Source organism: Lagopus muta, chromosome 13, assembly GCF_023343835.1.
Source record: "Lagopus muta isolate bLagMut1 chromosome 13, bLagMut1 primary, whole genome shotgun sequence".
Lineage (NCBI taxonomy): Eukaryota > Metazoa > Chordata > Aves > Galliformes > Phasianidae > Lagopus > Lagopus muta.
In genome coordinates this window covers 11,932,542-11,947,647 of record NC_064445.1, presented here as the reverse complement: position 1 = coordinate 11,947,647, position 15,106 = coordinate 11,932,542, and the positions used below count along the sequence as shown (strand labels likewise).

The window sequence follows — 15,106 nt, the reverse complement described above, 5'->3', positions numbered from 1 at the left end:
GGGGCGGAGCGCCGCGGGCCAGGGGCGGAGAGAGGCGGGTGCGCGTGCGCACTGTGCGCGAGGATGCGCGTGGTCGTGCTGCTTGCGGCCGCTGCTGCCGCCGCCGCGTACCGGAGCGGTGCTGTGGCGGTTCCTTGGCGCGTGTCTCGCGCCTCTTTGTTTCCCGCCCTTTCCAGGCACGCGACGCGCTGCTGAGGAGAGTGCAGCGCGCTGCGCTGACTCCTGACCCCTGCTTCAAGTGTACTTCTGCGGGGTTTCTTTTAGTAAAAACAACAGAGATCAGGCTTTTTCCTCCTGCCCCTTCGTTTTCAGCTGTCTGCTTACCTGTTGTTGCCTCGCAGCGCTCGCAGGTTTGTTGGTTGGGGGCTGAGGTGCAGCGGGCTGAGCTCCGTAGGCAGGCAGTTTTCCCGAGGCTTGGTTACCTGTTTTTCTTTTTTTTTTGGTTGGTTGGTTTCTGGTTTTTGGATCATTCTGGAAATCGATCCCCGTGCAGAATAATGGGGTGTTGAGAGGAAAAGGAGTGCTCTGGAGAAGAGCTCTCAGGAGGGTTCTGGGGCTGGCAGCCACCTGCCATAGTAGACACACAGTTCTGAGAGATTTATTTGTTTTTGGTTTTGTTTTTTAAGAGTTTGTATTGCAAAGGGACTTGGTGTGTCACAAAGAAGAGAGCTCGCCATGTATGTCCTTTACCTGCAAAAAAAGAAGGAAAAAGGTTTCTGTTCCCATCAGCTGTTCTTGGGAAAAGCTTCCCTCGTAAATTGTCTTCAGCATTTTTCAGGGCTTTCTGGACATTAGCAAAAAGCTAATGATTTTGGATTTGATTTTGGATCTCTTCACTGCCTCTGCATGCAGAAGTGCATGAGGTACAGATCAGCAGTGCTGTGTGCTGCGCCTCGTGTGTGCAACTGCTGCTAGAGCAAGTCCTGATGTGAGGAAAAACTGTAACTGGGAGAAAATGGCTCTACAAAGAAATGGAGTTGTGTGTTCTGTGCTGATCGAATGGGTCTGTCAAAGTGATTTACTACAGAAAAAGTAAATGGGGCAGAACACTCCTCCCTGACACTGATCAGGTTAAAAAAGATGTTTTGTTTAGAAACAAGTTGAGAAAGTGAAAATAATTCTACAACTGGCAATCTAATTTTTTTTCTGTTCATCTTCTATTGTGTATGCAAGATTACTAATTGTAATCCTTGGGAAGAAGGTCTGGAAACCACTGAAGTAAAGGTTTATACAGGTTACTAATAATGTGCCAGCTTTTATTTTGTTGTCATCTAAATGGAGTGTCTGCCTTCACTGAACTGAAGGTCAAAGACTTACAACTTTCAGTCATGACTGAGTTTGCACTATAAGAAATTACAGGCTTGGTGCGTGCATCAACTCTACAGATTTTAATAATTATTGTTGTCGTTCTTGGCAGCTTTGGTGAATTGTCCAGGAAGAAGGTAATGATGTGTAAAATATAACTGCAGAGGATGTAACAGGGGGTCCTGTGCAGCATTTCCTATGGAAAAGAGCTGGGCACAGGCACTTGAGTTCAAGGCTGTTTGCTGTTGCTGAGCAGAAGTTGGACAGTCCAGGAAGCATTCTGGAGTAATCCATGGAGTAGATTAAAATGCTGTCTTATTTTATTAGGGAAGCATTTTCCAGCACTATATCTGTTGAATGCTTTAAAACAACAATAACAAAAAGCCCGTGTGCTGGGGTGCTAGTGACTTCTCTTACCTTCCAATCTGATTTTTGTACTTTCTCTAGTATCAAGAGAGGAACGTGGAGTATATGGTCCTATCTGAGCACAGAGTTCACATCATAATTAAAGAATAGGTTGTAGCAGTAAGCAGTAGCTCTGTGTTGGAATGCATATAGAAATGTCCAAACACAAACCTTAAATATAAAAACTGGTCTGGCTGTGCTAGAGCCATCATCTTTCTGTGAGAGTCTGGACAGGATTCACACACGTGACTGAATAGAAAGGTGTTTGTGCTGGATGTGGACGATGAGCTAGGTGTGTGGAGGACAAAGGTCAGTGGCCATGTACTGGTGTGTGCTGAAGTACCAGGGTCTGTTTTGTTTTGCTGGAGGCAGAAAGCCCTTAAAAGCCAAACTGAGTGCTGTAGGAATAGTGTCACATTAGCAGGCAGCCTTACGCCCCTGAAAATTCTTGAACCAACCAGCTGCCCAATGAACTGTTGTGCTGCTGTGCTGCTGCCTTCAGTGCAGTCAGTGCTAAATGCCTGCTTGGTGACAGTCAAGCTTTTGACTCTGTTCAAAACACTTCTTCTAGGTACTTGTTATCAAATTCTGAATTGATTTTATTCCTTCAGCTTTTCATTGTATACATAGTTTTTAAAATGACCTATTTCATATCTGATTGCTTCTGAATTCCTCTGCAAAGTACACTTAGCATAAACCTTACATAAACCGCAATGTTGCTTTGTTGGCCTTTTTCTGAAGACCTAGGCCAGATTTCTTCCTCAACAAAATGACCTCTTAACCATTGAGTTTTTAACATGGAAATGAATCATAAAATGTGTGCTACTAAAACCCTGCATGTACTTTCCAGTGTCCTGAGACAGATCTGTACCACATTCAGAGAAAGTTGCGCTGGCTGTCTGAAAATTGCCTGATAAAATGTTCAGTTTTCTACTGGTCTGCTGTTCTGTATCTTGTCTTTGTATGAGATACTCACAGGCAGTATTCTGAGTTTTCACTAAGTTTAGATGTTTCATGTTTATTTGCTCTGTTTCTGATGTGAGACACAGGGAAGATCTCAAGTTCTAGGGAGTTTCAGTTCATGGAATGAAGTTGATTGGCATTTTAGATGCTTTTTAATCTCAACTGCACAAGAGAAGCAGCAGCTAATAACAGCTTTCAGATCCATGATTTGACTTGGATTACTTGGTGATTGCACTGAAAATACCTATTGTAGAGGTAGATAATTTTCATAATAATCTTAGTTTCAAGAAGTTGCCAACTTTATGATCCAGGTTTTTATTTCTGCTACTGTATTATTACTAGTAGTAGCCAAATCTGGATTTGATTATGCTCTGATCTATGAATTACTCTTTTTTTTTTTTTTTAAAGTATATTCCAATAGGATCCTTTCTGATATCTACTGTAAAATAAGAACTACGGTGATTAAATAAATCTATACATCTTTTCTCCCCAGACTCATATTTAGAAGTTAATTAGTTCATTAGATAATGAAGCCAAATCACTGTGGTGCTGCCTAGAGTCTCTATTTGTAGTAAAATTTGGGGAAAAGAAAACAAAAACAGCTAGAAAATAGAAAAAGTTTTGTCTCACTTTTTGTTTCTGTCACAGATCCCTTCAGAAATGCTGTCACCTACCCTTCTGTAGCAGCAGGGCTTTCCATGTTGGAGTTGATTAGTAAGATAATAGTCCTTTTGTTTCCTGTAAATGTCATGCATGACAGTTTTTTTCTTCATGATTTTTTTTTTTAAATATTGTACATTCTTCATGCATCAACAGCAAACATAGGTAGAGAGGCTGGTGGAACTATGAATCCCTCCTTCCCCAGACCTGTTATGTAGCAAATACCAATTTATTTGAAGAGCAAAGCAGCCTGTATGTGTCCAGAAGTCTGCTAGTAGATACACCTCTGTTCATGAGAACAGAAGTATTTGTATGTATGCCCTATGACATGCTGCTCTATTTTCTAATGCTCACGCAGAAGCACACGCACCGTAACCAAGTGAGCAGTCTGAGAATACCCCAGGTTCATTGCAGATGCCCAAACACAGTCTCGTATTCTCACAGGCTTCAGTTTTTACAAATATTTATATTCGTATGTTTTACCACTTGCAGTTTCTTTACATTACTGTATGTCTGTTTATTTCAGCCACATGAGTAGGTGATTAATAGAAATACATTGGAGAACCACCCACAGAATGCCTTTTGGAGAAGTTATTCTAGTAATTCATGACAGAATTATTTTTATGGAGTTTATGGAGTGAAAGGAAGGCTTTTCTCTGGAGCACTTAATTCTGTGTAACAGTGAAGCTCATATTAGGAAATGCTCATAAGTGGGACTACTGAAAGGTCTCTATCTCTAGCACTTTGTGCTTTCTTGCTATGTTTTTAAGTCTTCATCAGTTGCCTTCTAGATACTGATGCTGTGTCCTCTGACAGTGTGGACCAACAATAAAAGCTAACTGCACTGTGAACATGTTTATCCCAAATTTGTCCTCCTTCAGGAGTGCACTTTTGGTACATGCTTGCTGTGACAGTGAATGCTAAGCTGCTCAATAACAGCTTTGAAATACAAAGTCTGCTATGTTGGGGTGTTTCTTGCCTTTTAACCTGAAATAAGTGTCACATATAAAATTGGTGGCTCACATCTGCTGTTTGAGAAAGCTGTAGAGACATTAATCAAGCTATTAATTTTTGGTAGTGTGACAGTAATAACAGTTCTCTTTCCATTACGTTTGTCCTTTAACTTTTCAATGGTATTACATGCCTTCATAGAAGGTGGAAGTACAAGTAATATTTACATCTTCCAAACTACTTGGAATTTATTAATGTGCATCACAGTTTGTTGCATTTCTTACAAGTGAACAAATTTTAGCAGGTTGGTGTGATATTATGTGTCTGTTGTTTAGGAGATCGGCACGCTTGGATGGAGCTTCATAGAGTACGAAGATCACTCGTTTTGTTTTGTTGGGTGCGATGCGTCACCAAGTGTAACATTATGTTTCTTGAGAGTTTAAGTGTTTAAAAAGTTGTTTTCAAAAAATGGCTTAATTTTCAGTACACATTAAGTGTGAATACTTATAAAATCTACTGTTTAATTATATAAAATGTAACAAAGTAAATACATCCAGCATCTTAACATTTTATGCTATATTACTCTATAATCAATTCACTGACAATTTTTCACTGACCATACGTGAGCAGAAGAGTTATGTTTACTTGAATCTCCAGTATTATCTTCTTCTGCTTCAGTATCTGAAGTAAATTATCTCCTATTCCAAAGATTGTGAGTGATGAGTATTAGCAGCAGCACGAGCTCCCTGAGATTTCTTTAATTGAAATATTTTTATAACAGTCACAGGTCCTCTGTGTAAATGAGTATTCTGAAGGTAGTTACACAAGAGTGGTCCTTTGCAAAGCTGAGTTTTCAAGACAGGGAGTTAAAAAAACAAAACAAGCTTCTTTTTTTCTTTTTCCCTCACTGTTCATTCTGAAACTATGACCTGATGGATGTCAGTAGACTGTAATACATTTATTCCGTGTGGTGGTGGGAACAAGGAACTTGTTATTTCATTTGGGCTGAGTGAACTGGAGTCACTCTGAGCTGAGCCCCCACTGCCATCAAATTGAGAGATTTTCTTCTTGATTATTTTTCTTTCTTTGGCTCGGCGATTCTGGAACCAGATTTTTACCTGCAATGTTATAAGTCTGATTAGTTTAAAGTAGTCAAACTTTTTACAGCAACTGTAGCAATGAAAAAAATAAATGTGAGCAAAACAAGCCAACACCCCCAGTTCAACTCCCAAAAACCCATCCTGGACTTGTGCTGTGGAAAATATTGAAGTTACTCTGTATTCACTGTCTGCATTGTAATCAATAGGAAATTATTTGCTGTTCTTAGATGTGGTATAAAGTGACCTTGCTGTGTCTTATTTAGGAACATAGGATACAAATTTCTTGCTTATACTCAGCATCCACCTTGTTCATCATCTAAACTTGGACAGTCGTGTGTGCCATGCTTAAAGGAAGATTCAATTAGAAAATACTTTCTAAGGTTTCTTCTTCATCTCTGGTAAAGGTTAATTCAAACCTAAATAGTGAGAGTGCTTCTTCCTTCTGTTGTGACTTGTGTATGGATGCATATTCTTTTGTTTTTAATTTTTTGAATAGGGATCTGGTTCTGTGGTATGTCCTGTGTACAGTTATGTCAGTGCTACTTGAGGATGATGAGTTTCAAACTGATTGTTTATACGGAAAGACTCATACCTGTGTGAAACCCAATTTTAGCTTTTTTTTTTTTCTTTTTTTCCTTCTGTGAGGGTGTAAATGAACAGAAAATTTGATTTGTTTTCCTTAATGTTAATTTCCTGTTCTGACTTCACTGTTTTTGTTACATCCTTTAAGATACAGTGAATGCAGTGCTACATAGAAAGTTCTACCTTTGCTGTAGGTAATCAATTATTTTCCAAGTAGTTATTTCATTATTGCCTTACAGGTAATGACAGTAAGAAACACTTAGCTGTGTCAGCAGCTGATAGAAATAGGTCATGTTTTGATTACGTCTTACCTGAAGAAAATTTACCAATCAACAATTGGATGGCATTAAGAGCAACAGTTAGATAAAACTAACTGCTGGTTTTACGCTGCGGTTACTCCAGGTCTGTCCTTGTTCTCAATCATTAGAACGTTTGTAACATGCTTGTAGCAATAGAACAGGAGGGTTGAGTTTTCTATTACTGCAGTTCTCAGAAAATTGTCCAATAGAGCTACATCCTAGTGTATAACAAATGGAAGTTCTCTGGTGATGGAATTGTTTTTGTAGTTACTTCCCAGAGCTGCTTAGTGAGCCACAGAATATCCCAAGTTGAAAGGGACTCACGATGATCACTGAGTACAACTCCCAGCTTCATGTAGGGCTACCTAAAACTTAAACAATGCCTGTGATCGTTGTCCTATGGCTTATTGGTGCTGTGACTGCTGCCCCATGCTGTGAGTACCCAACCATTCTCTCAATGTAGAACTTTTTCCTAGTATCCAATGTGACTTGCAGTCTGTGGAGTCTAGTCTGTGTGCTGTTTGGTTTTTGAGATTGAACATCGCTGCACTGCAAGATGACTCTAAAAACCCAGTGCTTGAGCCTAAAATCCTATTACTTGCCTACTCATCCTTACACTTTTCAACCTCAATGATCCCTCTCTGTTCCATGTCCTTGCACAGACTGATGCAAAAAAGGAGGATATTTTAAAGGATTGAGTATGTGTACAATAGTTTGTAAAATTCTAAAAAGAAAGGTCTCTTAAATTTACCTGGGGGCAATGTCTGGTTGCTAAGGTTTGAGATGCTTTATTCAGTACCACCAATCTTCCCTTATCTTCCAACTGTAGCAGAACACTGAAATTGTTACATAAGGAGGACTGGATGCAACAGTTGCTACACTTGCAGGCGTTTCATAAATGTGCTCTCCAACACAGTGATTTTAGTAAACCCTTCTGAATTCCTCTGACCTTTGCATGAACACAACCAGGATAGCTCAGGAGGCTGTCTTTTTTCAGGACAGTGCTTAATTAGGTACTTAACTGGAATGCAGAGGTGCTTTCCAAGTAAGCAATTGATCTAAGTATGCACTTGAAAATGTAAGGAGCAGATAGTCTATTACATGTAACAGGTATAAACATTTGGCACCAAATTTCATAGCCTAAAACTTACTGTGTGTTTGTAGACCTGTGAATATGACAGCCAAATGAAATCCTGACTTGAAAATCACCTGTAAAAGCTCCTTAGCACGTGCCAAAATAAAGTGGAGCATGTCATAACTAATGAGGACTTAGCTAAGAGAATGTTAAGCCAAACTGTTTTAATTCCTAGCTGCCTCGAAAGCTGTTTTGCAAGTAAAAATAACTACTTTTCAATACTTCTATTACAGATGAACTCCTAATGCTTAGTTACCTGTAACTGCAGAGGTTTCAGTCAAATTACCCTATGTGTTATCTGTAACTGTGTGGTGTATTCTCTGCGTGCTGATACACTCGCAAACTATCATGGTTGCCCTGGCGCTACTCTTGCACACAGAACAAGAATGCTGTTTGTATCTTCTGACAGCAGCCGTGTCTGGTGAAGGGGTGCAGGCGGTGGTTAGTCTCTGGTACCTGTCTTTCAGATAGTCCAAGGTTTGCTGCGAGTTCTGACTTTCTCCTTATTGTAATGTATCTGTTGCAGTGAAATTCCTTCTCCAGTTCTAGTCTCTGATGGTCTGTGTAAACAACCCGGTACTTCTCTTTTGTTCTTGTTTTACCTGTTTGAGAAAGAAATGTTATTCATTCATTCCAGTTGATTTTCTGTAGCATCTTTCTTTCACACCTTTCAAACAATTTACAGACGGTTACTAAAACTACAGAGTACTTGCATAAGAGTGTTTTCTGAGGTAATTTTCTTTCTTACAGAGAAGGAATATGGGATGCATAGTAAATAAGTATTTTTTTCCTAGATGTTCTGGGAGCATATTGGTTATCTTTTAACCTCTTTCTCTTTCCCTATCTCCCTCTCTCTCTCTCCCTGTAAACATACATCTAAATAAAGTTCTTATGCAAAAAAAAAAAAAAAAAAAAGTCCTGAAGCATCTTAAATTCATAGCAGTACCTTAGTTGATACTGGATATATTTGACTTCCAGATTTCATGTCGTTGTTCGTGGAAGTGACCTCTATTTAAATCTACGTAGACATAAATATCACAGAATTTCAAGACTGACTCTCAGTCACGATTTGTTTATTTGTGTCCTAACTTTTTATCTGGGCTTTTATAGCTCACTTCTGTGATGCAAAGAAACATCCACTGGAAGTGTGTCCCCCATCCATTTCGTTATACTTAGAAGTTCAATAATAATGTGATTTTTTTTTTTTTTTTTTTTTCCCCAGTAAGGTGCAATCTTGCAAGATGCTGAGTGCCTGTACTGCTCTGCTGGGGTTACTCGGTGTGCTGAGTTTCCATCTGAAATTGAATGCCCTTGACAACTTATAAGTCTAGACAATAAAAAGCTTGTAACATGCTTTTCTTTTGATTGAATGAATAGTGTTAAGAGAAAAGTTTAGCAGAAGTTTAGAAGGTATTTTTCATTTCTTACACTTTTTAAGACAATTATTTGTCTAGTATTAACACAGAGATGCTTTTCAACTGATTTTCTTCCCTCTTTCCCTTTTAACAGCCAAGTAGGTAGTTGTTCTTTTTCATCTTCCCAGGTTTCTGCTTTTTTGATGTGAGTTTTCTGGGACAAACTGTAAGACAAAGGCTCCTTTAAAGTGGTTCTCTAAAATCCACTGAGGTGTTAAGATGAAGCACACGCCACACAAAAGAGCGACAAGGAGATCTTATCAAGAACTGCTTTTACATTCAGAAACACAAGCCAATTGGTTTGGAATTTACAAGCCCTAAACAAATGTCAGACTCTTTCATCTTAGCAGAAGAAAAAAGGACAGAAATAAATCGATTATTTTTTCTTCAGTTCTCTTCAGGGCAATCGTACATACACTGAGATATTTTTATGTGAAGGAAACATAGGTTAAGACATTTTGAAATACAGAAAATGAAGGGTGTTTTCCTAAATTCTGTACTGCTCTGATTTCTAGCTTACAGGATTTTCCTTCTTAATTTTGCAGGGTGAAAACATGCATTAAGATGAAGTTTACTTTTTTAGAAGTCACAATTTCTTGGCTTTGAAATATTTGCTCTAGATGATAGTTATAATGCTAACAAGAGTATAGATATTCAGATTCCTTGTAAACTAAAGGCTTAGAAGGCAATCTTTGAAAAGGAGTTAAAATTCAACAGGGTTATTCCGGATTCAATATAATCAGCAAATATAGCCATGATTTGAAGGGGTGGAGAAAGGGAGCAGTTTTCGCCCATTCCCCTTGGTCATAAAATTCACAGAGCATTTCTTCTGAAGACAATAAAGCTAGGAGAAGGCCTCTTTATTTGCTGTGAAAATCATCACCCTTTCCGGCAATATAACTCCTGAAGAAAAAAGGGAGAAGGAAGAGACAAGGCTGCATATCAAAGCAAAGAGAAGTGTTGAGAGGGTCTGTTGCCTCAATATGACAGATAGGCCTCAAAACCAAAGACAGCATAGCCCAGTGGAAAATAGATGTCCCGACTAGTTTACAAAGTAAAATAAATTAGTGTTAGAGCAGAGACTTGGCCGTTTTTCTTGCTTTTCTGTTTTGCTAACTGTGCTTCTGCTGTGATGTAATCTGAATTATTTGGATGTCAGTGCTTGTTATGACATAAAAGTATTGAGTGTACTTTAATAAACAAAAACAAACAAACAGAAAACACTGAGCAACCTGAAGCTGGCCTTGCAAAATACAAAAAAAAAAAACAAAAACAACTCCTGTCCTTTTCCGTGGTTCCCTTGAAGTCGTTCTTTTTCTGAGAATTATTCCCAGCTGAAATTTCGTATAAATGTAAAGATTTAAAGTTCTTGACCTTTGTTTAGATATGGTCTCTTTAGTAAGTTTCATGCCTTGAAGATTTGTTCTCATGGAATTGCACGTTTTACACATGAGCTTACAGGGTTTAGATATGATTTAGTCCGAAGTTTTAGTCTTGCATAATTGCAGTTGTTAGGACACACGGAAAGTGTGCTTTTTCTCAGTTTTGGAGCCTGTATGTGAAGATACCTTTACCACGTCTGCTTTGAATGTTTGTTTTTTAAACTTTCTCTTTCTTGTTGATAAATGCATTTGCAATGTCTGTATGTTTAAGAAAAATGTTTCTTCTGAACATGCAGTTACGGTTTTCTACTTAGATACATTAACGGTAAAATTTCAAACCAGATTTGAACTGTTGTAAGCACGTAGCACTGCTGTCTTTGTGGTGCTGCTGTACCCTAAGGATTATCTTGCTCGGATAACTTTTTGCTTCAGCCTTCCTGATTTTTTTTGTATAAAATGCCAAATACATTGAGTCAGAGTAAATAGAGGGAGAGAATCCAATTAACACTCTGTTTCTTGCAATAGTTCCCAGCGTTAGTATTTTAGCAGGCTCCCTCATTTAATTAGGTGTGCTTGGATTTCTTTGTTCCATGCTGCTCACATAAATTTGTGTGACTGTGCACTGTAAGTGATGCTGAGGATATAGGTATGTACATAAAGATTTGTAAAACTCAGGGCTAAATAATCCTGAAATTTTAGAAAAAGAGCAATATTGGTCAGCAGTAAGATTGAAGGGGAGGAGCCAGTCGAGAGCAAGTCTGCTTCAAAGAGTGGTTAGTGGCATCAAGGTTTTATGTTCTAGAGGAGGGGTTGACAAGTTAATATGTAGTTACTTGCATAATTTTATTTTTGCAATTACATTGGAATTTAATTTCATGAAATTTCTGGTGCCAAATTTTTCCACTTTTTATACTTTAACATTGTAATAAAAGCACTGCTGAAGAGCCAAATGTAATTTGGTACGTTCCTTGTTTTGCAAAATAGCCACGTTTATGTTTTACTTTCCCAAACCCTTTGCATTAAGCAGGTTTGCCGTCTTCAGTCAAATTCAGTGAAGTCTTGAGCTGTTTGTAACACTTCAAAGGATTGGGCTCCCGGACTGTAAAGCCTCAGGACATTTCTCTATGCACAGCCCCCAGTTCACCTGTCCAGTGTTGTTCATGAAGTATGTCAGCATGGGTGTAAACTGTGCTTTTCAGACTAGAGATGGATTGAAACACGTAACAGCTTTCCTGAGTTTTGTATGCATTTCATGAAATTGAGCATGGGTGAAACTTTGCAGTGTCTTCCTTGTCCGTGCATTAGGTGTAAAGCTAAGGTTTAGATTTTGTGTGTTTTAATTTTAAAAAACCCTAGCATGTTTAAACTTTAGTGACACGGCAGAAGGGATTGGCTTGTTGGTGTTACAACTGTCTCAATTGCTTCTGGTCTACCTTAGCTCTTGCATCACTTTTACACCTGGAAAACTCCAATAATGTTAATGAAGTTACTGCGGATTTACATGAGGATACGTAGTTGGGGGGGATAGACTTGAAATCTGCCTGGCTTTGAGCACCTTCGTGAAGGCTTCCAGTGGAAATTACAGATTGCGATACCTTAATGTCCTCTAGGCATTTTATACTTGGTAGCAAGGAGGAAACAGCACATATCTACTTTATAACTGAGAAACAATTATTAGACTAATTTTACTCTTGAGTGGAAAGATTGTTTCTCAAGTGGCACTGCTGATTTTCTGTCTTCTAGAGCTGCTCCAATTGTCATTGCAGTTACTTCCTTAGAGTGTTTTCTTTGATGCTCTCTGACACGCACTTACAACTTTTAACCTTAACAATGGATTTAACAAACCTTGCTACACACTGTTTACACCTTGGGAATATACACAGAAAAGTTCCTCTGGCACGTGGCCTGTGACTGAAACGGGCACATCAAGGAATGACGCTTGGAAGAGAATGTATTTAGTTGTCTAATAGTAACAAGCTGCAGGATTTTGATTTGAAAGTGAATGAAGCAAAAGCTTTGGTACAGATAACGTGGTGTGCAAACAAAATAGACTGCGCTGAGTATTTGAGTCAGATTACTTGTCTAGGGATTATTTCTTCTCATCTGATAAATATCACAGGATCAACAGATGAAAATTGCATTATCACATAATTTTCTTTTAAAGTTTCAAAAGTCTGCAAAGGTTTAAGATCAGCCAGCTTGGTATATTGATCTTTACCTTGTGGCACAAAATGATCATGCGGTGGTTTTGCACATAACTGCTAAAAGCAATGTTTTCAGGTGTCAGTTTTCATCTATAATGCTTTGTATTTGTTAGAACAAAGATACTCAGGCATGAGTTAGATGTAGCCATGTGTAAACACAACAGCCATTCTACTGTAATCATATAAAACCTTTATGGGGTGAAAGTGAAACTAGTGCAAATTTAGTTAAAACTGCATTAAGCAGTAGTAGGTTAAATAAATGTCATGGATGATCCACCAACATATGTGCTTTAAGTAAAGTTAATTATTTCTAAGATCAGTGATAGCAGAGAAGTTCTTTTTGAGGTGGAAAGTTTAGTATGCGCTTACCAGTAGTGTTAGCTTGCACCGTTTTCCTCATCCATTCGTAAGAGCTGTGCCTTTGGCTGGTGGGGGAGCCCTGCTGTGTGCCACCGGTACCTGCAGGAGGTAACCCCCCGGCTGCGGCGGGATGCAGGGAGCTGTACTCAGCTGGGCTGTAGGAGCCCTGCCCAGGAGACGAGGCGCTGAGCTGCGCGGCAGCAGCCGTGCCGGAGGGCCCCGGGCACGGGCCGTAAGAGTTCCAGTCCTCCCTCTGGGGGCCGTAGTGGGGTCCCCAGGCTCCCGCGGGCTGTCCGTGGCCGTCTGGAGCTGGCACGTGGTGGTACCCCATGTAGTCTGAGTAGGGGGGAGCGGGCACAAAGTTCTGCACTGGCAGGTTGTTGTTGCTGCACCTTGCGGGTCCTGGATACATGCTGGTCTCTTTATCCAGGAGAGAGCTCACGTACATGCTTGCGGAGTGTAAATGTGTTGTCACAACATCTTGCTCTTCTGTATTTTCTTTTGCTGCTTAAAAATAATCTTGATTTTTGCTAATAGTGCCAAACTGCTTGGAATCTTCTACTTCATCCTCTTTTATTATCAACTGTGTTACCAGGTGCTGGTGGTAATGGTTTACCAAGATCTTGTCTGACGTCAGCCAAACTGCCAGCCTCATAATTACATTTACATTCAAATGAAGGGCTGACCAACCCCACCTTGCTGCTAGTTCTGGTGCTTTCTCTTTTGGAAAACTTTTATCTATGCCATTACCCTTCACTGATATTCAGCAGTGATTCCACTCCTGTAATGTGATGCAACTCTTACTCGTATTTGGAACTTAGTAAATAGACCTTTTTGAAAAGAAAATTGTCTAAATACCATACATTGTTATTATAGTTTAAATGATTCTTTTCTGGAATATATATTTTTTTCACATGTTGTCAATCAATAAGTAAATCTATTACTCTCTTAATTTCTCAGATGCTCATTCTGAATTCTCTTATTAATGGATGCAGTCAATTTCACTAATAACTGTCTCAAAAATTTCCCACTTGTTATTGATGTTTGTAAGTTTTGCCAGCATAGGAGTAATTAAAACTCTCTCTGCCACAAGTATGTTCATGCTCTCCCCGTATGTGGTGGTTTAAAGAAATCTCTTGGCTGCTGCATACTGATAAATTTTAAGTAGTAGACAATAAGCCAACACTATAACAAAGACAGTAGCAGATATGTAAAGAAAATGACAAAAAAAAAGCCACGAATGAAGTTTTTTATTAGGCCTGGCAATATTGTTGGCTTCTGATTCAAGTTGATGACAACTCTCATGTATCTGAAAGGCCTTCCTCTGAAACTCGTGTGTAGTTTGTTCAGTGGTGGCAGCTGGAACAGTGGCATGAAGTGGCTGCATCCTCTGGCAGAGGTCAGAACTGCCCTGCTGAGCGTCTGTTGGGTGCTTGGCTCTTGGTACTGTGCAGGTGAGCTTTTTCACAAAGAGGAATGATTCCAAATTTGTTGTTGTATGTTAGTATTAGGTATTAATGTGGGAGACGTAGGCCACTCTTTATGACTTGAGAATTGCCTCATTACAATTTGTAGAGTGCCTTTGATATCAGATTTTTATTGTGGATTAATTTACTTGCTATGAGCTATTTGTCAGGGGATACATTTGCAAAAGAGGTGCAAATTGTAATGACTCGTTTCCATTTATGAAGGTGTGGATCTTCATTCAGCAGCCTTTGAATTTTGGCGCTGCTTATACTCGCACATCTCTTCTAATTTCAGTACCAACAGATTCTATGAACTTAGAGAGGAAGGGTTTTTATTTTATTTTTTTTTTAAAGAAAAGACCTTTAATTAATAAATGTTGTGGTCTCTAAGTTTGTTTGTTTGTTTTTTTTAATATATATTTATGCATTTATTTCTTGATCCATGAGATAATGCTGAGGAATGTTGGGATAGGACATGGAGGAAGTTAGAGCCCTGTAATTGATATGCTCCTTATTTAAAAAATAGAAGTAAAAACAAAACACATGTGGCCTCAGTGAGCATGGCTCAGTTTGAACAAAATACTGATGCTATTATATACAATACGTGTACATACTAACAGCTTAATTTTTAACTATCTTCCTTTGTTTATGCTTCTCCTCGTACCACCACAATTTCGCTATCACTTGATCCTATTTTTTGTATCTCAGAACCTTATCCTTCATTCCTTGTTCTTCTTTTATCTTTTGTTTATGCTCCTCCTTTCCCTTTCTTGTTTTGCCTGTTCCATTATCTGAAATTTCTTTAGATCTATTTCGATTCTTTCCAGAAAGTAATTAGATCAAGATACACTGATCACGAATTGCTGTACTGATTTGATA

General features: G+C 38.9%; 1 protein-coding gene and 1 long non-coding RNA gene across 3 annotated transcripts in view; one reads left to right on the top strand and one right to left on the bottom strand.

Moving 5' to 3' along the window:
* LOC125699959 (uncharacterized) overlaps positions 1-15,106 on the top strand; it is a 161,363-nt gene continuing 146,257 nt past the window's right edge. For both annotated transcript variants that reach the window (XR_007379740.1, XR_007379741.1), the window contains exon 1: positions 1-350. This is a non-coding gene — a long non-coding RNA (uncharacterized LOC125699959). The remainder of the gene's footprint in view (positions 351-15,106) is intronic.
* On the bottom strand, positions 5,196-13,209 carry CDX4 (caudal type homeobox 4). The gene is made up of 3 exons (XM_048960038.1): positions 12,771-13,209; positions 7,857-8,002; positions 5,196-5,402 (listed from the first exon to the last, which is right to left on the bottom strand). The coding sequence occupies exons 1-3, from the start codon at positions 13,207-13,209 to the stop codon at positions 5,196-5,198; spliced, it is 792 nt and encodes a 263-aa protein (XP_048815995.1).